This window comes from Passer domesticus, chromosome 2 (genome assembly GCF_036417665.1).
Source record: "Passer domesticus isolate bPasDom1 chromosome 2, bPasDom1.hap1, whole genome shotgun sequence".
Classification (NCBI taxonomy): domain Eukaryota; kingdom Metazoa; phylum Chordata; class Aves; order Passeriformes; family Passeridae; genus Passer; species Passer domesticus.
The window spans coordinates 106,877,215-106,900,586 of record NC_087475.1 but is presented as its reverse complement, the minus strand read 5'-3'; the positions used below and the strand labels follow the sequence as shown (position 1 = coordinate 106,900,586).

The following is a 23,372-nucleotide window of genomic DNA, read 5'->3' as shown; positions in this document are numbered from 1 at the left end:
GTAAGGGGAAGTGTTTTGTGAGAAAGAACCAGGCCTCAAAAATGAAGACAGAAAGATGAGGTTTTATTGGCTGATAGTCATTGCAAATAACTGAGCTATGAAAGACAATTTTCCCCAAAACTACAGTGTATAAATTACTTATGAATACAACCTCTTCTTCCATTTCTTAAGAGTTTTAACACAAAATATGCCACTTGAATTCTTGTGTTTTCCTACAGGCTCTTAATCTACACAAGAATTTCCCAGTTGGTCATACAGTATCTGACATTCTTGAGAAGCATTAAATGGAAGAAATGGCTCTATTTTAGTCTTATTGATTAGTGTTCTTAGCACTGATTTTGGGACTGTCACAGACTCTGTGATGGAATTTGTATTTCAGTCCTCGGATTTGCCCTATGGTTCCAAAAATAATTTTTCATTCAGTAAATGAAAACATAATGAAATATAGTTGTATACTGCAAATTCAGCAAATTCTTACTGTTGTTTCTATATTTTAACCTACTTTTCAAAAATCATTTGTTTGGGCTTTTTCCTTTTGATTTATGCCTTGGCTGTCTCGCAAACATCAAAGAAATTTTACTCTGCTTTTTCACTTAGTGCTAGATAATTATTCAGTCTAAAACTGAAGATCCTAAATATATCAGAGACAGTGTAGAGATAATGATACCATTATGAGGGTGAACTAAATTGCTTCCATAACTTTTGTCTGATCTAAGGCAATTTCAATATAAATTTACAATATTAATCTAGGATTTGGATGGAAGAAATTTACATGACCCTCTGGGGTTCAGTTACATCTTCCTACATATCAAAAACCATTTCTGAAGGTTAATGAGTTGTCTTGTGTATACACCAAACTTGAGTAATTTCCTTATATGGTTTGGAGTTTATAAATAAATACATACATTTGATCCTCTTGGATTCTTCTACTGGGAAATGGAAATCATTGGTTTCACTTTATACTGTCCCACTGGATGTGTGATTCATGACTTTAATAGGTATTAAGTGGAATCATGCTGCATTGGTGTTATTTTTCTTGTATCACCTCTGTGTGAAAAGGGAAAGCCTTTTGCTAAAAACATTTGAGAATATTTCAAACTTCCAAGTTTTAATCAGTTCTGTTTAAAGAAATTTTTATTCACATATTCTTTCTGAAATATGTAATGTGTGCAAAATGAATTTGGTTTTGATCCAAGCACTGCAGGTGCCATAGAAATAGCACGAAAGGAAAGACTTACCTGTAAATGTCATTTCAGCTGTGTGCAGATTGGTGAGTCAGCTTGTTCAGTGCACATTGTAGTGACTTTTCTGGCTAAAAGGAAGAGTCTTGCCTATCTCAAAATCTCTTAATAAAACTACATTTCTGTGTCTAATAGGTTGAAGAGAAGTTTATGGGAGAGACAGATGGAGTGTATGTGGAAAATTAGCTGAATGGGGCACAGAGGGAGTCAGTTGTTAAAAATATCTGGTTCCCTTAATTTTTTTCTGGGTTAAATGAGTCAAAAGATACTGTTGAATTTAACCTAAGAATAATAATGTGGAAGAAGGCAATAAAATAATTTATTCTCTTGAATTTCTCAGTGGTCCTGCAGTATTACACGTCCTAACATAAAGGCTATTCCGAGACAAAGATTATGTTAAAATAGAGCTCTGAATTTGAGTTTAGTAATTTAGGTTTAAAAGTGCATTATGGGAATTCTCAAATTATTATTTTGTTTTATCTTTTAAACCTAGAAGGTTTAGTGCTATGCTGAAGCATAAGAGAGAAGATGCTGAATTATAGAAATGTGCACTCCTTGCCTTCTTTCCCACCAGTCCCAAATTACTGGAATGACACTTTGTGGTGATAAAATGGTTAGAGGGCAGGAGAAAAACTAATTTGATTTTAATAAAATAGGTTGAAGCTGTAACTAGAATTGTCATTTGGTGTCACAAAGATGAGCACGAGAATTTCAGTTTGGATCTAGAGACTGCAACAGTACAGACCCTTGCATGTGGATTGCCTTAGGATATGTACTTTCTTCTGCCTTGACAATTTTTTTCTTCCTTCATTAAGGAGTTGGTTAATTATTTATTAATGCTTTCTTTCTGTTCTAGAATTCTGAAGTGTCTGTTTTTGAGGTCAATATTCGCTTCATTGGCGGTCTTCTAGCAGCATACTACCTTTCAGGACAAGAGGTAAGGAGATTCAAAGGTTTCTGAAATTCAGTATATTCTAGCAAATGTGGCATATGGAGACTTGATTTCTCAATAGCTTGCAAACTAATTTCACAGCAGTCAGTTGTCCAAAATAACCAAATTCTTTGAGTATGGAATCCTTAAAGTTTGTTTCTAAGTAGGTCTCTTGGCATTTAGGACACTTGGTTGCAGTTTTGAAATGCTTCTTTTATCAAGATGTTTTCAGAAGATATCCACTCAAATAAGCATCAGCTTGAAATGTCAAGTGAAATGTCAACCTTTTCATGCCAACAATAACTTGTTTTGATATTCTGTAACTCCATGAAGGTAGAAATAATAGCTTTGTCACTTGTCCTGCAAGGCTGTACGTTTGCTTTATCAAAGTGCTACTCAATCTTCTTACCATTTTCTTGGTGACAAATTGAGAAATAGCAAGCCAATTTTATACAGGTTCTGAAACTTCTGTTAAAAAAGATGTAGAGACATGCTTAGATTGACAGGATGCATGTCCCCAAAGACTTGCAACAATGGACTTCCTTAGTCCAGCAGTCACAGTGCTGTGACCTCTTACCTCACATACTTTAACAAGACTACAGCTTGACTCCCAGCTCTTCTCATATCTTAGGAGCTGGATGTCTTTAACCTATTGCCTGTGTCTTTGATTCTTTGGTTTTGTCCTTTATTTTTCATGACCCTTCTATAACCTACTACCAGACATACATATTTCATGGGTTTCAGGTGTTCTTAAGTATCGTCTTCCTTTGTTTAGGGAAGCACCGCATATGTATCAACAAGTTCTCAGGGATTTTAAGACTGTACCCCTAAAAGTAACCAAGAGAAAACTCATAATTTGTTGTCTCTAAGTCTTTGCCATCATCCTGGGATCTTTGAATTGTCTCTTTTGTGAGGGTCTTCTCTTAGGAAGAGCTCAGTGGCAAAGCAAAAATCCTGTGTAAAATTTGAAAGAAATGGGTGGTTTATATTTCATCCAGTGCTCCTGCTTCACCTTTTTCAAACTGGACCATGCTCCTTGGAGGTATCTACTGTGAATATGAAAAACCTCAGAGAAAAAGGAAGAATCACATGTTCACAGCTGAATTATTTGTAGATATTGATACTGCACTTGTGCACAAGCCCCTTAAAAAGAACTTTTTTGCCCCAGTATGCAGATGGGTGCAGCCAAGCACTGCCACAACATATGCTTTGCCTGCATTTGTAAAGCAGAGTATTCCTTCTTAAATTTGCTTCTAACCTCTTGGTAGAGTCAGAACAAGTTCATTTGTTTAGATAGCTTTAATTTCTTTCCTTCTTAGAAAGCATCTGCCCTTTCTTTCCTAAATGTTGGCTGGGCTGAGTCTTTTGTTTTTAAGATTTTTATGGCATCATTCTCTCCAACAGACTTCAAATGCTTCATGACTTGTGATACAGGATTCCCGTCAAATGTCCATATGTATCATCTTTATTTTCCTAAAGGACTGCTAAAAAAAGTGCTCAGACTGCATTTCTTTCAAAACAGTGTGGCAGCTAGGATTGCTTTGGGTATCTGAGAGACTGCTTCATTTGCCAAGTTGGATGGGGTTTCTGTGCAATTTGTCGTTGTGGATATGACAAGCAAGGGATTTTGAGGCTCTTCAGCAGTTGAGCCCAGGAGAGACACCTGTGTCTGGGAGCTCCTTGGAGCTGGAAACAGGTTGCTTGAGCTGTGATTTCCAATCTGGTCCTCTCTCTTCCCCAAAAAGGGAACATATTCCTTAGCTCAGGATTGGGGAATGCTTGATTTCTTTATTCACTGCATTCAGACATGTGAGGAGCGCTTTCTAGCATTGCTAAGGCAGACAAGCCTGGTTCCAGCTTTTTGGGTGTTTTACCTGATCGGGTTGTGAATGTGTGTGTGGGCTTACACCTTGAAGGCAGTCTCTGTCTCCTGGTAGGTGTCCTTTCTTTGTTCATCAAGCCATCATTTGCTTGATCATACTCACTTACCACACCTTGTTGATATTCCAGTCATCATCTTCCTATCTCCAAGCCTCTGCTTCTGCAAGACTGTTGCTAGATTGGTTTTTAGAAGGTTTTCATACTGATTTTCCATACTTTTGCGTGTCTTGTTTGATGTATTTAAAGTAAGGTCCAGTACAAAGAACTGCTGCTTTGAATTAATCCTGTTTTTCTCCTTTAAATAAATATAAATTCTGCTTAGGTGTGCAACAGAAGTTACTGCTGTTTGGTGATAGTTACAAAAGCTGCTCTTACTTCATTTTGACTCCTGTCACTTAGTGTTGATAAAGGTGCTGTATGGACAACCATAAAACAGTGTCCAAGACTCAACATCAGCTGTGGAACTTTAATCATTTGCAAATGGCCACATCTGGTCAATTTTAAATTTCTCATGGTGTATTTACAATGCCTTTTGCAGGGAGAGGGTAACTGTGTTTGATAGGATTTTATCTGATTGATTGATAGTGATAGCTATTGACCATAGTTTTCAAGTACAGCAGATTATTAATTTCAGTTAAATAGTCCTTTTTAATGCTTTTATTGAAAACATGTTAGATTTAAAGCTTATTTAGCATATCTGGTGGCATGACTCTGTGGCTTCCATGCTGAATGTAAACTGTCATGCTACTGCTGTTACTTAGAGGAGCATCAACTGAGATCATGGTTTTAATAATGCTGATTATAGGTAATGGTAGAGTTTTAAGCCTTTTTGCTAAGACTGAGTATGCTGTCCTTTAATCAGTAAGGGTTCCCTCTTAGTCACTGCAATGAATGGGTGAATAATGAAATATATCTCCCATACAACCAAAAATAAAGTTGCTGTTTTTAGCAGCTGACAGCTTGGCTGAAAATGCTGTAGGGCTTGTCCTGTCCAGTGCTGAGTCACAGACCTTTCTATGTGAAACATGACGTGTAAACTTTTTAACAGCTCAGCCTTTCACATGCGGGAATTTTGAGAAGGATGCAAATGTCATGGTTGTCTTGCCTCCCTGTACCTGTCTGCTAAAGTAGGGAGGCAAAATTGTTTCCCTGTCTGACATGCAGTTCTCTTGATGTGTGAAAGATCACCATCTTTCTCCATTTTTCCATCTCAGCATGTCTTTTGAATGGAGGATAATCAAGGAACAACTGCAAACCTTGACACAGAGGAAAGTTTGCCCATGCATTCTGTTTCAGTCTTCTGAAGTAGAAGCAGCACTGATACCTCTCTGGTGGCAGAGGCTGTAGGTCTGCAGTCTGGGAGGCCCTTGTTTAAATCCTCTGCACAGTATGTTTTTCCTGGCTGATTGTGGACAGGCCATCTGGTGTCTGGCTAGGTGTATGTTACCAGATAAAAGAGTGTTCCTTGTCTCAGTTCCCACAGAGAAATGAGGTCTCAATCTGTCATCAATTTTGAGATTCTTTGAGGCAGTGACTTTTCTTCAGGATACATTATTGAAATGTATAATGAATATATGCTAAAACCATGGTATATAGAATCATAGAGTGGTTTGGGTTGGAAAGGACCTTCTCAGATCATCTAATACAACCTTCCTGTCATAGGCAGGGACAGCTTTCAACAGACACATTACTCAGACACTTCTCTGACCTGGCCTTGAACGCTGCCAGGGAATGTGTCCACAGCTTCCCTGGGCAGTACAACCTCTCTACCCTCATTGTAACAAACACCTTCTTAATAGTGGCCTAAGAGGGCTTTGAGCAGCCTGATCTGGTGGAAGGTGTCCCTGCCCATGGCAGGGGTTGGAACTACATGATCTTTAAGGGTCTATTCCAGCCTAAACAGTTTTGTGATATCCACTTTAAAACTACCCTCTTTCAGTTTTAAAACTGAAGAAGGAGAAGTTGTCCCTTCTCCTGTCATTGGAGGCCATAGTAGAAAGTCCTCTTCATCTTTGAAGCCAGGCCCCCTTCAGGTGCTGGATGGTCCCTCTGGAGCCTTCTCTTCTCCAGGCTGAACAACCTCAACCCTCTTAGCCTGCCTTCAAAGGAGATGTGCTTCAGCCCTTCGATCGTTTTTGTGACCATCCTCTGGACCTGCTCCAGCAAGTCCATTCTTCTTTTATTGGAAGAATTTTATTGCAGAGCTGCAAATGGTATTAGGGTGCTCAGTGTAAGTGGGGGGTTTAGTGTATTTCTTTTGAAATGATACAAATGAAAGAAAGAGGAGGTTGGACCAGATGATCCCCTGTGGTCCCTCCCTTCCAACCTGACTGATTCTGTGCAATAGAGAGAGGCTCAATAAAAAATGAAGGAAAAAAACATGGTCTCTCCTGGGAGTGCTGTGTCATAAAATAATAGAATCATCTAGGTTGGAAAAGATCTTGACAATAGAGTTCAGCCTCTCCAGGCAGATTCTCTTGTATTTTGCTGTATGCCAGAGATTTCTTCCCAGTTCCGGTAAGCAACCAGTGCAGTGTTCACTCATTGTTATTCTTTATTAATTTGTATGCTAATGGGTATTATCTCTAAGTACCTAAATACCTAAATAAGAAATGCAAAATTCATTGTGTCTATATTCAGTAAGGTGACGCTAATTAAATATTTTTGAGGTATAGGGTTTATGAGTTGCTTAGTAGAATTGTGAGTGACTGGGAGACATACTGTGAAAACTAGGCGCCCTTATTTTCTACCCCAGGTTGTGATAGAATGGATAACACGTTTGTATTTTACATTTTGATCAAACAGGATTGTACTTAAAAGTGTGTGAACTGCAAGTTTCCCACCTTCTGAGTTCAGAGGCACCGCTGTGCTTCCTCTTTAGCATCTGTCAAATAGAGTTAATAGTCCAAAATAACATATTGATGGTAAAATATATAATGACTTCTTATCTAAATTGAACCAGACTGTTTCTCAGTAATCCCTGAAACAATCCTTTAATTTCTGTAAGAACTACGTACAGTCTTCGTTATGCTTGTGAGATGGGGGTGAGGGGCAACACTATGATACACTGATAATGTAACAGAAATAAGTAGAAAATAAATGTTCCATATGCCTAGTTTGGAGTAAACATTGAGTATGGCAGCTTAGGTTGAAAACCAGCCTTACATGATTTAAAAACAAACAAAACCCATCAATAAAATCCCAAAACAAAATAAAAAAACAACTTCCTTTTTTTTTTTTCATGTGGCTGCTTCAAGGTATTTTCTTTCTTTTGTGTGTCATACTGGCACAAATGTAATTTTTGTCTTTAGTTATGAATCCATGTGGTTTTTTATAGTTTTCATTGATGCCTGGCAAAGTACTGTTTTGCATTTTCTGCAGAACAGTGGGCTTCTTTGTTTATTCCAAGTTAATTCCCTAGACTTACTGTATAAGATTGTTTTGTATTCTTCATGATTTTCTTTAACTTAGTATCCAGCACTAATGAAATAAAATATCTTGATATCACTCTATTGTATGTAACAGCATCAGGATAGAAATGCTTAATGAAAGAGTATCGTGTATACAAGGAGAGTAGAGCAAGATAAAGCTACTTATATTTCACAGAGGAAAAAAAAGGATGCTGTTGCAATTTGGACTCTTATTAGATTGGATCTATCTGTTCATACAGTCTTCTAAAGTAATTTTCCAGGGGTGTTATCTGGAAATGAACCCATAGTGCATGGCTGATTTCTGAGGATGTGCCTCTGGAATTCTTTGATCTCCTTTGGTGTCTATCTAGTTCTGTGGTTCAAGATTTTATTCAAGATCAGTCATGTTTGGTGCTTGGTTTTTCTCTGAGAAACATGAGGTTTTTCTCTTCAATATGGATGTTTCTTTTTTTTATTGATAAATTCTTTTTTTCAACACAAATTATCTAATTGGTCTTTATTTGTTATATGATTGATTATATGTTCTTCCACTTCTTTCAGTCACATCTGTGGATCTGGGTCTTTTTGGGCATCCGGGTAGCTGATACTGAGGGAGGAGAGGAGCACTGTTTTGTAAAATCACTGCCTGTCCCCAAAGCTTTCAACTCCTGGTGCAAAAGAGCAGCAAGCAGGCAAGCAGTAAGAATGAATGGCACAAGGCAGAAATGAGTTGGCTGATCTCTCTGTGCTAATGCTGAGAGAACAAAACTTGCCAGCAGACCACAGCGATGAGCTGCAGGAGAATTTACAAAATAGATCCATGATGATTGTGTCTGAATGTAGAATTTGTGGGAGTAGGCTACCAGGAGACCAGGAGCTCCAGTGTCCTCAAGGACTAAAACAGTAAAAGGGCTGTTGCAACCTGATGTAGGATATCACACTGGAATTTTCAACAGAAGTTGGATTTTCTTGTGGTGTGCTGTATCAAGTGGTCCAAGAGTTGTAATCTCTGCTATGCTGTCCCCAGACCTGGCTAGTGAAAGAGCAGTCAGTATGAGGAAGACTTCACAGATGACAGTGCCAGAAGAAACCAGCTTCAAGCCTTCCTATTGGGTGTGTGAACTTATTTGAGCTCATAAAGGCAGGTGGAGATTCCTAGAGCATCTTGCAGGATCCATTGTTCCTCATTTCTGAAACCCATCCAAAAGACAGCAGTGAAGATACTGAACCCTGCTATGAGCAGTATTTTCACTTTCAAGTCTTTGTGCCCACACTGTAAATGAACTTTCTGCTCTCCAAATGGGAATCTGTTCAAGGAGAGAGGGACAGACATCTGCAGTGCCCAAGTGTTGCATACACACAGAATCATCCTGTAATTAAACACAGGGAATGATTATTGGAGCAATAAAGCCTAAATAAGACAAAGAACAATCTTGTACCAGAGATTATTGCTCTGTGTTCAAAATCCAATTATTTTACAGTTGTATTTGACGAATTGCTGTCATTGCTCCTCTATGGCTCCTGCCCAATAGCCTCCAGCACCGATGACACCCACTGCTAGAATGAATGTGACTGCCTGCCAAATGTCTGTCCAGCTTCTTGAAAAATAGATAGATAAAGTCCAATTTTTTGAGCAAATCTCCAAGAATAATAATCTCTTCACAGGGATCCCAGTCACAGGCATGTCTGCTGTCTCTGGATACTGTGACATCTTCCCTAAAGGTTAATAATCCTTGAGTACTATTTCTTCTCCATGCTGTGGAACCACTTCGTGCTTTCGAAAACTTTGTATTTCCAGAGTGGATTGGCATACTTACTTCTTACACAGCAAGCCCTAGCCAAAAAGAAAAGGTCCTCATCCAGTGATAATTACAGAGTTATCAGCATCTCCTCAGGAGGGGAGGGAGCCTTCTACCTTCTACATATCAAGCCTTGCCCTTCCCCATGGCTACAGCCCAGTCTGTGACACTGCATGGCTATCTGGTGGCTAGCTGTGGTGGCAAGCCCTCATGACCATGGATCCCTTCTGGGGCTTGGTGTTACCTGTGGGAGTTGGTAAATTCCCTCAAATAGCAGTTTCAGCCTGGGTTAGGGATTTTGGTATTTCCCCTGTGTTTTCCCAGCATGCATTATTTTCTGGTTTGTCATAATATGTCTTAGGATATGTGTTAAGTGAGATACTGTTTATATGGAGAGCAGGAAATAAAATCCTCTAACGCTGAAAGAGAGTACCTGGAGCAAACATATGCAGGCACTTGCTGGAGCTGTGTCTCCAAGTAGGAGAAGACAGGATGCAAAATACATGTCATCATTAGGAGGTTGAGGAGATGTGGTTAACTGAGACTGAGTCAGAGGAACATGATGTTACATGGATCTATCTTGTTTCACTGCAGACTTTCTTTCAGGTACCTAGTTTTTATCCAGATTAAGATGGATCCTTTAAATGTGTGGGTTTCCCCTGTCTTTCTGAATACTAAAGAAATAGTACATGTAAATAGAGCCTACATCTATACAGACAAACAAAATTCTTTAATGGTCATTTCAATGAGTAAGCCTATTTTATTTTCTGATCCTTAAGAAGTCATTGCTTGTTTTGATGTGCTTACTCTGTGATTTTTTAAAAAAATTTGTATTACAGGCTCTAGAATGCATCTGCCAAGCTGGTTGTTTTGAGCTAGGATTTCTCCCAAAGCAGTGTGTGTGCTGACTATAGTATCATGCTACCAGCACTTCTCTGTTCCATGTCTGAGATGGTCACTACATTCCAGGGTGCTTGGGAAGTAGTGCTGTGTTACTCATGACCCATAGGTGCTATGCAGGAGAGTTGGCAGGTGTGTGTGTGTGAGTGTGACATCTGTCTTTATGAGCACCCAGGGTGAACTTTGTGTTCTTGATCTTTTCTGTGAAATCATGTCGGACATATGTCCCATTAATGTTCATGAAGGTTTACAGTGTTGTGAGTGTGTGTTGTCACATTCATTTCAGGCATTACTAATTGCAAAGTGGATACACTTGAGGATAAAAATACTGGAGATAGTTACTGGATTTGGAGTGCTTCAGTGATCAGGAGTATGACATTACCTTTTCTCAGCAATTATCGCTCTGAGTGCCTGTGGCCCTCTCAGATTAGAGTCCTTAAAGCTTCTGACAATTCAGCACATTTTCTGAAGCAAGAAGAACCAGGAAAAGGAATGCCACAGTGATCTCTTAAAACTTGGATTTAACTCTTCTGAATAGTATCTGATAGAAAGGATGTAACAAAATAAAACATTGAGCCCATGGCTTTGGATTTGCTCCCACAAAAGTTCATCTGCAGCTGTTTGCAGCAGAATTTGAAGGTTGTTTCCAGGTCTTGCATATGTTCTGGTTTGTAGGAAAAGTGACTGAGAATTTGGCTAAGTAAGTGATACTTACATTCTCTGCCAAGAGCTCCTTTGTTAGCAGTCCATAAGAGATTTGTAGGGTATGCAGGAGTGACCCCATCTTGCCTTTAGAGTAACTAAGCGTTCTATGGTGCAAACAGCATTTGTCTGAGGAGAGAGTGCACAAATGACCCATTGACTGCTTGCTTTTTTTCATGAAGCAAAGCTTCACAAATCATTAAAACTTGTGGTGTGAGTGGCAGTTGGAAATAAAATATTCCTGCTAGCAGTACTGCATGGAATGACAAAAGCTCAGAGATGGATAGAGAGTCGCTTGTTGCACAATGTACATGGCTGTGCTTGAGGAACAGCGTCAAGTAAGGAAAACAAAGTGAATATTATTCTAAATGTCTCTTGTGTGATAGCAGCAGGAGGACACTTACACCATTATGACAAAGTGTTCTTGTCTGCTGCTGATTTATTAATATAATAAAAAGGGTAGCTTGTTTTATTTTTGTTGAAGAAAGTTATTTACAGTATTTGCAATATAAAAAAAAGAAGATTAATAGTGTACTCCGTTTACTTTTGCCAGCTTTAGACATAAAGCAGTTCATTTACATGACTGTCTTTTTCATCTTTTTAAACACCATCAAAATGACATATCTTTCTGGGCAAAATAGTGATATAATTTGTGTGGATAAATCCAGCCTCAAATCTCATTTAAAGTAGAGCACGAGGGATGTTAAGTACCTGGTACTTTATTAACAGATAATCAAACTAATCCTTTCCAGGAATCTGACAGCAGCATCTCCTCTGTTCAGGAAAACTCGTTAGTCAAATTATGTTATATGTGTCAATGGATATCCCCAACAACCAACCTAAATATATAAAATAGAGGTCCTCAATAAGTAAGACAATACTGTGTGTGCTGGTTTCACAGGATTGTTAGCTGTACTGATGAAATTACCTAAATTAAAGCTTTAAGGCTTATATAAATTAAGTTTTCAAAGGGTGAAAATCTCAGAAGAGTTAACAGCATTGTGTATGTCCTGTTCAATGAAGATGGATTTGAGCTTGTTGCCAGGAGATGAGCTGCTTATTCATAAGTAGTTCTGACAGCTCACTGGTCTCTTAACAGGACACAGCCTGAAAAAAGCCTCTATTTTTCTTTGACTTTTAAAGCGTTGTCTCATATTGGGCGTTGCCACTGCTCACTGCAGTGCAGATTGCAATGCTTGTGCAGTTTCTGCTTACCAGGCTTGTAGTAAACATTTTCTTGACTGGCAAAGGACACTTAGCCCAGTTTATTGCTGCATCTTGGTGCTGCACGACACCTGAAGCAGGGAATACTGACTTCATTGTGAATTTGTTTCTTCCACTGTGATTGGAAGTAGGTTTTTTCTGTTAGTGTAATGTACTTTAAACTGGTGGAAATAAAGGACAATCTGATTTAGCACTAGAAAATAGCTGTGCAGTGATAGCTACTCTTAAAACTCATTCTTTGGCCATGTTCCTGTGGAGGGCTGTAAAAACTAAGAAGGAATAGGTAATTGGTAGCTATTCTTCAGGTGTCATGTATCTTCTCTTGACCAGGTGTGGTAGTTTGTCTGTCCCTCTTCAGTAGTTTAAGAAACAGATTCATGCTGATGGGCACCAGTGACAGCAAGCACAGTATCCTTCCCGTTGTTTTTCCAGACATTCATTTATTGGCATTACTCTTGACATAGTAACACATTGGTTTCTACCACGGAGTTTTCCTGTTCTTTCCTCATGAGTGTTTTCACACTTTATCTGATCCAGAACGGAAGTATGGCATTGTCTTTTGTCAACTGGAACCACAGTTCTTCCAGCAGGATTTTTTTCACTTTGAAACAGAACTAAAAAAAACTTGGGACATGATACTACTTTAAAATCCAGCATCTTTGGCTGGCTTTGCCTTTTGGAACTTGTTCTCATTCAGTACTTATGTACACTACTCTTATGTTTTTGTCTTGAAAAGGAATTTGCATGCTAGCTGAGATCAGACATGGTGAGAGAAAAATAAATGCCAGGAATGCTACAATAACTGCTAAGCAAACCCACTAGAATCTAGGAAAAATATTAGCAAAAAAATATGTTGTCTCTGATGATGTGTGCACCTACCGCATGATAAAGATGATTAAGTTTTAGGAATCAAGAGGATGCTCTCTGCAGTAACATTCTGTTGCCATTTATGAATTGGAAAATCAAGAAACAAATTTTTAAAGGAATGTCCAAGAAGTTCTCTAGCCTTCCAACTCAGCATATTCTGTGATTCTGTGATTTTTTTTTCCAGTTCAAAACACAAGCTTGAAGATAAGCGCCTATATCAAAATAATGCAACTATGTGCATTTTAAGTAAAGGTCTTTTAAGATGACCTAGGTAATTGTGAGCCAGATAGTCTGGTTTCACTTCTTCTGCGCACCCCAGAAATGTATATAATGGAAAATAAAACATAATCAGTACAGTAATGATTTGACAATAAAAGTCTTAGGAATTTATATCTGACTGTAGGTTTGCTCCTGTTGAGATGGCAAATAAGTAGAAAACTCCTGAGAAACTTAATTGAATGTTCATCTAGGCCTGTGTAAATTAAATCCATTTTACTGTTGCCAAAGGTGTAGGTGCAGACTGGCTGTTACAAGAAAAATTAACAACTCATGTTGAACAGACCAACATGGGGCAGACAGAATAAGGGATTGTGTTTTGAGTAGTTGTGGCTTTTGGAAGAATCTGTGAAACTCAAAAAAGGCAAGCTGCTCAGCCTCAACCTCTGGTATGAAATCCTGTGGCAAAAGACCTATGAGCATTTGGGTTTATAAATAGGAACTTCAGCTATGAGGAGGAATTTATTTCTGTTGAAATCATTAATAAGACTTATAAGACTGATGTTGGTATGCTGCAAGCTTCTTGGTAATGATGTTCTTAGAAGGATTTGTAGAGGCCGTAGAAAGCCATGAAAAGTAAGAGGACTGGTAGTCGTGCCTCCTGGACACATGAATAGTCAGGATGTGACACAGGACACAGTCCAGATATCTCTCTGAAGGGAATCTTTCACTTCAGTACTGCTTATTGATGTATCTGTATGAAGGTGTCTCAACACTTACTTCTTACTTTATGCAGATGATCAGATTGTTGCTCTTGAACCTTTTTTATTTTCATTTGTGTGGCATAAAAGAGCAACATTTTTATCTTATAGTTCTGGTCCTGAGAACTATAAATTATGCTGCAAGAGTCTGGATATTTATCTCACCATTTTGTCAAAACAAATGTCTGGTTTTTCAAGTGCCTTGCAGAATTTATGCTACTGTAAAGATTCAGTACTTACTAATTCATTGCTCATAGGTTTTGCTTGCCAACTAATTTTCTGCAGAATTTAGTCCATATATGTATATATAAATTGTAGATAAGCTACATATCTGTTGATTGGAGAAAACAAGCCAGTTCATAAAAAAGAAAAAAACCCAAAAAAACAACAACAAACACTATTTACTTTAATCAGGTAATGTGCTTTGCATCTGTCATTGTGTCAGGGATATGTTTTTGAAGATGTAAAAGCTGTGTGATTTTTACCTTTTTTTTTTTTTTTTTTTCCCTAGACTGTGATTTTTGCATTGTAATCTGTCACGTTATGCCAGTGGGAGAAGGGAGGCTGTGTGTATAATGACTGCACATAGTGTAGAACAATATGTAATTTAATCTCTGTTTAACTTTTTGTAAAGGCAAATACAGTCTAAAAGGGACTGAGTCATTTCTGACAAAGATTAAAGGGGAAATCAAGATAAATTTAAAAGGGAAAGCTTGGCAGCACATTCAAGAGAAATGGGAGACAGAGGAATAACTGAGAAAGAAAGTAGAAATTGAGACAAGCTAAGCATAGAGCTGAAAGACAAAAAAGATAAATATATGGGGAAATATATTTCATGGCATAGAAAACTATATGAGAAATTAAGGAGATACTTGTCATGAATAGAGAAGGTGCTAGGAAAAGGTGTTACCAAAAAGAAAACCAATGTCAAGAGAGATTAATAACGTCAGGAAGTAGATAATTTCTATTGCACAAAAATGGTTCTAATAAAACTTGTTAGCTTAGTACAAGCATCTTAATTATTTGACTTCAGAACCATTTCTTAAGGTTTCTAACACAGATTTTTCTTCTTAAAAATCACAGAGTGACTGGATCATGAGTTGGGTTCTGAACTTTGGGCACATAATGCAGTCTAACTCAACTGACAACAGCTGGTAGTACCAAAATACCAAAGATCATTGATTAATAGAAAAAAAAAAAAAAACAAAACCCCACAACACTCCAGGATTCATTGATACCATTTGCTTTACCTGGATGTGTTTGGCTACAAAGGCAGGTTGAAAGACTGATATATTAGAGTCAATTCCAGTTCCTAGGAATATGTTTTGGAGATGAGAAGCTGTTTTCCCCCTGTCATATACCCCAAGATGTTTCTCATAATCCTTTTCCTTACAGCTGTACTCTTGGCAGTCCATTCGTTTTATGTCTTACCTTCTTTAGATCTCCATTCGTTCCCTGTCCTTCCTCCTGATGCCTTCGTTTCTCCCCTTCACTGCCTATTTATGCTTCCTTCTTTTACCAACTTCTCCCTGACACTTCACCTTGTAGGAGGTAGGGGACTAGAAGTCCTGTCCTTTACCACTTCTGCTTCCGCACTGGCAAAGCTCCGTGCTGATCTTCTGTCCCTTGTCTCTTTTCTTCAGTTTCCTGATGGCCATTCCGATTCATTTTTCTCCTTTCTCTTTCTCCTTTCCCTTTCTCCACAGTTTAAATCAGTCTTTCTCTGTGCCAGCTGCTAGTGGGGGAACATTTAAGCCAGAAGCCAGGCATTGTCTATGCTGTCACATCTGGTTCCATCTACTACTGTAGTAACTCCCACAGAAAGAGGAGATTATGCTTAGGCATGAGTGATTGTGGTTGGTGTGTTGTGCAAATTCAAGATGGTTGCTTTTAGGTTAGGGACCATTTTTTAACAAAGGTAACTAAACTGGCAGATTAATACTGCTTGTGCAGGTAAGCTTAGAGTGAAGAAGCCAGAGGTATGAAAGGCAGGAAAGATGAAGCACAAAAATTGCCTACTACTCTAATAATAATAGGAGAAGAGAAAATTAACTCAAGACTGCCATGGTTTTTGGCTCAGTTAGATGGGATGTGAAGCAGTGTGCTATATCTTCTCAAATTATCAGATTGAGGAAGCATTTATATGCCAGATTTTCATCACATTTATTCTGAATTTTGTGTGATGTTGACTGACTGGTATAAAGTGCCTTGGATTTGAAGGCCCTTTAAAAATTGAGAACATGTAACATTTCTACTCAGAAATGCATGAAATCTGTGCCAAGGAAGCTAATACAGCTATTGAAGTAAATGGAAATTATGCAGTTTAATTGAAGTATTATTAGCCAGTGCCAGGTAGTTCAAATATGATTAGCTGGTTGTCCAGTACATGCCAGATTTTTATGTTCAGATCTTCTAAAGCAAAAATGTTGAATATTTCTAATAAGCTAATATATGCACAGACTTTCTCATATGGATTTTTCAAAAATATCAGTAGTGTGAAACCAATGAATATTTCATTACATCCTCAGATGCCTCAGTCAACAGTAACTGGATTCCTCATGTCTCTTGTCCAGGAAACCAGCTTTGGAAAACTTTTGAAGAAGATAAAGATAGTATCACTTAAGAATTCCGTTTGGAAATCTTTCCCTGCTGATGGTAGAGAAACACCAGAGTATTTATCTTTTATCTAAGAAGCACCATTTGAATATATAATTGCTAATTTGTAAAATGTAAATAGAGGAAGTTGTAGTCAACCAGACAATATCTGCTTATCTGCAATTAACTGATGGAATTGGAGTATTTTTGTGCGTTTATTTTTCAACTTATTTGTAGACTGTAGCTGAACAATATGATCAGATAGGCATTTTAATGCTTTTCAGTACAACTCTTAACTTAGGAACCACCACTAGGATAGTTCTCCTAGATTGTTATGATCAAATAGTTTCTTCCCATCTCTTTTGATAGACTTTGTTGCTATATTCATTATTCTAGAAAATCAGGACCTGTATTTTCATCTCAAAACAGTGTAGAGCCTCTAGGAAAGAAGCAGCTTGGATGTATGAATGGACCTGTCCAGTCCTATGGGCTTTACTGAGCTTTTGGTTTCAGAAGTAGAGTGTAGAGCACAGTTGCAGCTTTTACATTGGAAGTTGTGATATACTCCATTAGAAAATTTTTACAAGCTGAATCTCTGGATCCTGAAGCAGAGAAACTAAGGAGAGCCAAGCTTGTGTAGCCATGAAGTTTAGGTGAGGTGTTACATCACCTAATTTCATGCGTCATCTGAAACTGGACAGCCTTCCTTGCCTTTCCTATTGTTCTTTAAAATTGTCATCAAAAGTGTATCTTTCAGGGAGGAATCAGTTGTGACTTTCTTAAATAAATGTTTTTGTAAAAGTCGTGTTTGTAATTTTACTGGTTAAAGAAAATGTCAACCTAGTCAACATATTTTAAAAACTAAGGGAGTTTCTTTTTTCCACAAAGAAGGAACATTCCATGAAGCATTTATTGCATTGTGAAATGAGCAAATCATCAAGTTATGTAATATTTATAGCTTAAGTACTATCTGCTTTATCCTGTTGCTCTTGAGAGACCAGAATTCTCCTAGCACAGGAGTACTTTGTGGCAGCAGATGTAACCAGTCCTGGACTTTCATGAGGGTGAATTTGGCAGTGTTTTAAAATTTTGGAGACTGTTAGAACTAAGCAGAGTTTTTTTTCCTTTTGCCTGTGTAAACTGCCTGCATGTAACAGCTGAATGCCTTGCAGAGGTGTAGCAGCTTTGCTACCAAAGGTTTAAGTGGGTATTGTTGGGCACCAAAGCTAATGCTAAAGGTGAGTGTGATAGTATCGGCCCTAGATCACTCTTACTTTCAAAAAGGGCAAGCAGGAGGGTCCAGGGAACTACAGCCTGGCGAGTCCTACCTCTATCCCACCTCTATCCCTGGAAAAATGATGGAGCAACTAATTTAGAAAACTATTCCCCTGCCCATGAACAACAATTAGATTGGGGACCTCATGCTCAAGAGATCCTGATGACCCACGATGAACTGACTGTATTTCATAAGATCCTCATAAAGAAGCTGGTGAAGTATGGGCTGGATGACCAGACAGTTTTCAATCCACCTCACCAGAGGGTGATAATCAGCAATCAGTTACTGTCCTCAAAATATAGTTTGAGGGCAGTAACTGGTGGCGTACCCCAAGTCCAATCCTGTTCAATATTTTCAGGAATGATCTGGGTGATGATGCAGGTGGCATGCTCAGAAAATTTGCTGATGACACCAAACCAGGAAGAGCAACTGATACACACAAGAACCTCAGTAGGATGGAGAAATAAGCTTGACAGGAACATCATTCAGTTCAGTGAGGGCAAGGGAAAAGTCACACACCTGGGGAGGAACAAACCCATGCACCATTATCTGTGAGGACCACCCAGCTCTGCAGAAAAGTGGTGGACACCCAGTTGACCACATGCAGCAATGTGCCATTGCAGTAAAGAAAGTGAATGGCGTCCTGGCATACATTAGAAAATATGCTAGCAGGTCAAGGAGGTAGTTTTTAGCCTTTGCTGTATCCAGTTCTAGGCTCCATAGTACAGGAGACATGAATATACTGGAGAGAGTCCAGCAAAGCACTGACAAAGATAATAAAAGGACTGGATTATCTCTCATTTGTGGGAATGCTGAAAGAGCTGGGAGTGTTCAGCCTGGAGAAAAAAAGGCTCAGGAGAGACCCCATCATTGTGTGGAAATATCTGAAGGGAGGAAGTAAAGAAAGTGGAACAAATTGTCATCATAGCCATTTTAAGTTGTCACTGTAGTCCAGATTGAAGTTGATTCTTGTTTTTTTAACTGATCTGAGACTGCTAGGATGGGTTTAGATTTTTCATTTCCATATCGATTTTTTTCTGTCACAAAATAATATATATTCATAGAGCATTCCCTTTGCAGAATAAGTCTTCTCTTGTTTAAAGAGTTTCAGTCTTTTGGAAGGCATCAAGTGCTGTTCATCAAGTACTTTGGTAATCATTGCAGCTCACCAAGGACTGCAGTAGTACCTCAGCTATGGCATTGTCTTTACAGTATCTGCAAATTTTCCCTCCTTGAACATCTGCTACAGCTCAAGAAACCTATAGTGCTGATGAGGTGCTGTTGAATTTATGTATTTCTACATAATTTCACCTCTGTAGTAGTATAGTTTGTAACTGCCTTGGTAAATTTCACATGAACATGATTTACATTCTCCGGGACCAATTCTAGATGTGGCATACCTCTTCAATCATCACTAACAAACATCTATGAAATATACCTCAAATGTTCTCCCACTCTCATTTCATACTATGATTGCTGAAATGTTATCAGAATCTTACTGCATCTCCCTCATCTCACAAGATGACTTTGTAATTACAAAGTGAAAATTACTAGAAGCAGATGTGTAAAGAGGGAGCTGTTTCTCCATTTCTTGGTAGCAAGATGGTCCCCACTAGCAGGGGAGAATGCCCTAGGAACAGTGTAAAACCTGGGAGCCCCCAAACTTTACAGAGGCAAAGTGTGTTGGAAGTTAAGAATTATTCATCTAGGATCTTAGAGCTATTTATCTGGCAAGCAGACATCCTTTTCCTGTGCAGTAAGATTTATTTATAGACAGTCATCAAACCCTTAATGCTTATTAAGCTACTTCTAGTTTTCTTAATTTGTTTTTTTGGTGACAATGCTACTTGATTTTCACCATGAGCCTTTACTCATGCAGAGAGTCCTCTCTAAGAAGTTGAGCTTTGAATGAATGTTTAGCCTTATTGATGTATCCAGTGACGGGGGAGCAGAGATCCACTATCCAAAAGGTAATGAGGATCTGACTGCTGCAGACTGAACTCTGAAAATAGAAAGATAACTGTTCTTGATTGGGCCAAGGAATACCACCTAGTTTCCTCAAGAGTCTGAGTCTGGTATTGCTGTCAAGGGCTCTGGTTTTTCAATCTACATTTAGTAGATTGATAGGCCTCCCCCATCATCTTCACCCTTAGTGTTCAAAGGAAATGTATTCAGGATTTGATATCAATATAGTAGTGCTGATGGTGAACCAAGTACTGAATTTCTGTGAACTTGTGCAGTATGTCTGCTTTGTCTGATGTTTTTTTCAATGATCCAGGGCTTCAAGCCTACAGATCCAGCCACATTGCATGGCCATAGATTCTCACTAGTTAATAACCATCCGATTAGAGATAAGTCTGGCATTTATTACTTTTTAATAAGAATGATTCAAAGGCTGCTGTATGCACATACATGAAAGAGATTCCTTATTTGTAGAAAACATGTATCATCGCTCTCAGAGTTAGGAACAGAGGCCATTTGGTGCTGTTTGCCATTCACGGTGCTGGAAGGGAACACCTAGCAGCAGTATTAGCATAATACAGTCTTCTGAGAGCTGCAGCCATGCATCTAGGCAGTCACTGGATACATCAATAAGGCTTTTGAAGAATCGTTGAAATCTTTAAGGCCCTTTTCTGCTGCATGTTTTAATGGCCTTGCTTGGATTAATCGGCTCAGGAGCAAGCTTTCATATTGTGGGGTGGGTGGCAGGTTTGATATGTTAAGCATCAATTTAATGGATGAAAATTATTCAGGCCCTCACAGCTGGTCTGCTGTACATACTAGTTTGTAAATACTGATTGCTGTTTTCATCTTAATGAGGGATCCACTTATCCGATTTGGGGTTTAGATTTTGCTTTTTCTGCCAATTTTCACTCTCTTTCCTTCTAGCTGTAAACAGCTTGATTTGTTTTTGAAAGGGGGAAAAATTCTTCCATTGGTTTATAGTATTTGCAGAAAGACATGTTAGGCTAGTAAAAGCCATGTAAATTGATGGCTTTAATATGTTAGATTTTGCCATGTAAAATGGAGACACCTTTCCCAAGTCTACAGTGGCTTCTAAAACTTTTCTGAAGAATGTCTGTATTTTGGGAGTGGACAAAACAGCTACCTTGGGACTAATACCCATTTACCTAGAACAGTATTTTTGCGTCTTCAAAGCAGATGTCTTGCTGCTGCTGTCTTTAAGAAGACTGTGATCAGTTCTATACTTGTTGCTTTGTGCTAACAAAGAAACTTGAGGATAAATGGTCTCCATTATCCATGAAAGGTGTTGTGTGTGTCTACAGAGTCGATACCCTACCTGAGAGGCAAAACATTTAAACATTCTTTGACACAGAATGTGCACAAACCATCTCATTCTTGGGAACTGTGGTGGGTTGACCCTGGCTGGATGTGAGGCGCCTACCAAAACTGCTCTGCCACTCCCCTCCTCAGCTGGATGGGGAGAGCCAAAAAAAATGCAATGACTCATGGGTTAGGGTAAAGACAGGGGGAGGTCACTTGCCAAGTACTGTCATGGGCAAAACATGGGCAAAAGACTTGACTAGGGGTCATTAATTGATAATGAGAAATAAAAAATAAATCTCGAAACACCTTCCCCCCACCCTCTCTTCTTCACAGGCTCAATTTCACTAATGATTTTCTCTACCTCCTCACAGGGGGTTAGGGAAAGGGGTTGCATCAGATGTTATCTCTGGCCCTCCTTCCTCTTCAGGAGGAGGACTTGTCACATTCTCCCCTGCTCCAGCATGGGGTCCCTCCCACAGGAGATGGCCCTCCATGAACTTCTCCAACATGAGTTCTTGCCACAAGCCACAGTTTTTCACAGACTGCTCCAGTGAGTGTCCCCCATGGGGTTGTCAGTCCCATCAGCAAACCTGCTCCAGTGTGGGCTCCTCTCTCTACAGGGCCACAGGTCTGCCAGGACGCTGCTCCAGTGTAGGCTCCTTACAGGGTCACAGCTTCCTTTAGGGATCACCTGCTCTGATTTGGGGCTTCTCCATGGGCTGCAGGTGGATCTCTGCTCCCCTGTCAACCTCCATGGGCTGCTGGGGAATCTCTTCTCTGATGCCTGGAGCACCTCCTTTCCCTCCTGCACTGACCTTGGTGTCTGCTGGGTTGATTCCATGACATATTCTCACTCTTCTGGCTGCAGTTGCTACTCTGTGGTTGTTTTTTTTACCCCATTCTTAACTATGTTATTTCAGAGGCTCTGCCACCATCACTGATGGGCACAGCCTTGACCCATGGTCAGTCTGTCTTGGAGCCAGCTGGCATTGGCTCAGCCAGACATGGGGAAGCTTCTGGCAGCTTCCCATAAAAGCCACCCTTGTGGCCCCCTACTACCAAAACCTTGCTGTGCAAACAAAATGCAGCAACATGGCTGGAAGAGTGGTAAGGCAGCTGAGTAATTCTCAGTTATTCTTCTGTTCCTCGGCAAAGTTAAATTATCTTTGTATGTGTTGTACAGAGCATTTTTAAAAGCTGTAGTGATGACTTTGCAGCAATCGCAGTCATGCTGCATTAGCAGCTATTCATATCACCAAGTTTTTCCTAATAACTAACTTTTCCTTGGTCCATTTTGGTGTTATTTTCTGTTCTCCATGTCCATGGAAAAAATATTATTTCCTTTTACTTGTGTTAGCCTTTTATATACTGAAAAGTCATTATTTTGTCCTCTCTTGAACATCTTATGTCTAGACTAAATAACTCCAATTCTTCTGCTGTTTCCTAATGAGCTCTATTTTTAAGGCAGCCATTCATTTTTTTGTTCTTTTCTGTTCTTGCCTATGTATTTTTTGAAATGCATTGCCTGTCAACAGGGTGCTGCCAGGGCTGAAATAGAATCTATGAGTTCAGCTAAGTTTAAAAAAAAATTAAAGTAAAAATATTACATGATAAATAACTGTGTTGTCTGATACCAGCACATTATTTATAAGCTAGAGACTGAGGCTTTTACTGTTGTTCTTATGGTAAGTTTGAAACTTGCTAAAGAAGGCACTTTAATGAGCGCAGCAGAACTCTCTGGACGCATCTGCAGCTTCCCATAAATGCCACCTCACTCACCACTGTTTGCTACATTTCTTTTCCCTCCCTCTTTCCAAAAATGCTCTTGTGGTCACTTGGCTCTGATAAAATCCTATGCAGCTGTCTCCCAGTTCTTACTCCAGCCTGCACAGGTAAACATTGTGCCAAGCACTCAGTGGTTTTTGTTTATGCAGAAGTAGCAGCGAGATCAGACTGAGATCACAGTAAAAGAAAGTAAAGGCATGCTTTCAACCAGTTTTTTGTTTCTGTACATTTGATTTTGGATGAGAATTACATAGAGAGGGAGTGTTGTACCCTTCTGATGCTAGATCAGTGGTGCTCAAGAGTCCTCAGCCCGATGGAGGTGACAGGAGAGTGCCTTTAATCACAGCCAGTTTGGGCAGGTAGTGCTAACAGCATGGTTGTCTGAATTAGCAGTTCCTGCTAGTGCTCTGATGCTGAAATGTCTCTGTGATTGCATTGCTTGAACTGTCTTGTCCAGATTCATGCACATTTAGATCAGCTCAACCTTTACTTCATA

General features: G+C 39.1%; 1 protein-coding gene and 1 long non-coding RNA gene across 2 annotated transcripts in view; one reads left to right on the top strand and one right to left on the bottom strand.

Moving 5' to 3' along the window:
* The window catches only part of MAN1A2 (mannosidase alpha class 1A member 2), a 128,935-nt gene that overhangs the window by 60,984 nt on the left and 44,579 nt on the right, over nucleotides 1–23,372 (top strand). Inside the window, exon 5 of the mRNA XM_064410360.1 lies at nucleotides 2,098–2,178. Coding sequence (XP_064266430.1) covers nucleotides 2,098–2,178 — 81 coding nt within the window. The remainder of the gene's footprint in view (nucleotides 1–2,097; nucleotides 2,179–23,372) is intronic.
* Nucleotides 7,966–15,657, bottom strand: LOC135295587 (uncharacterized). Its single transcript, XR_010357711.1, has 3 exons — nucleotides 15,364–15,657; nucleotides 10,878–10,993; nucleotides 7,966–8,833 (listed from the first exon to the last, which is right to left on the bottom strand). It is a non-coding gene; the product is annotated as an uncharacterized LOC135295587 (long non-coding RNA).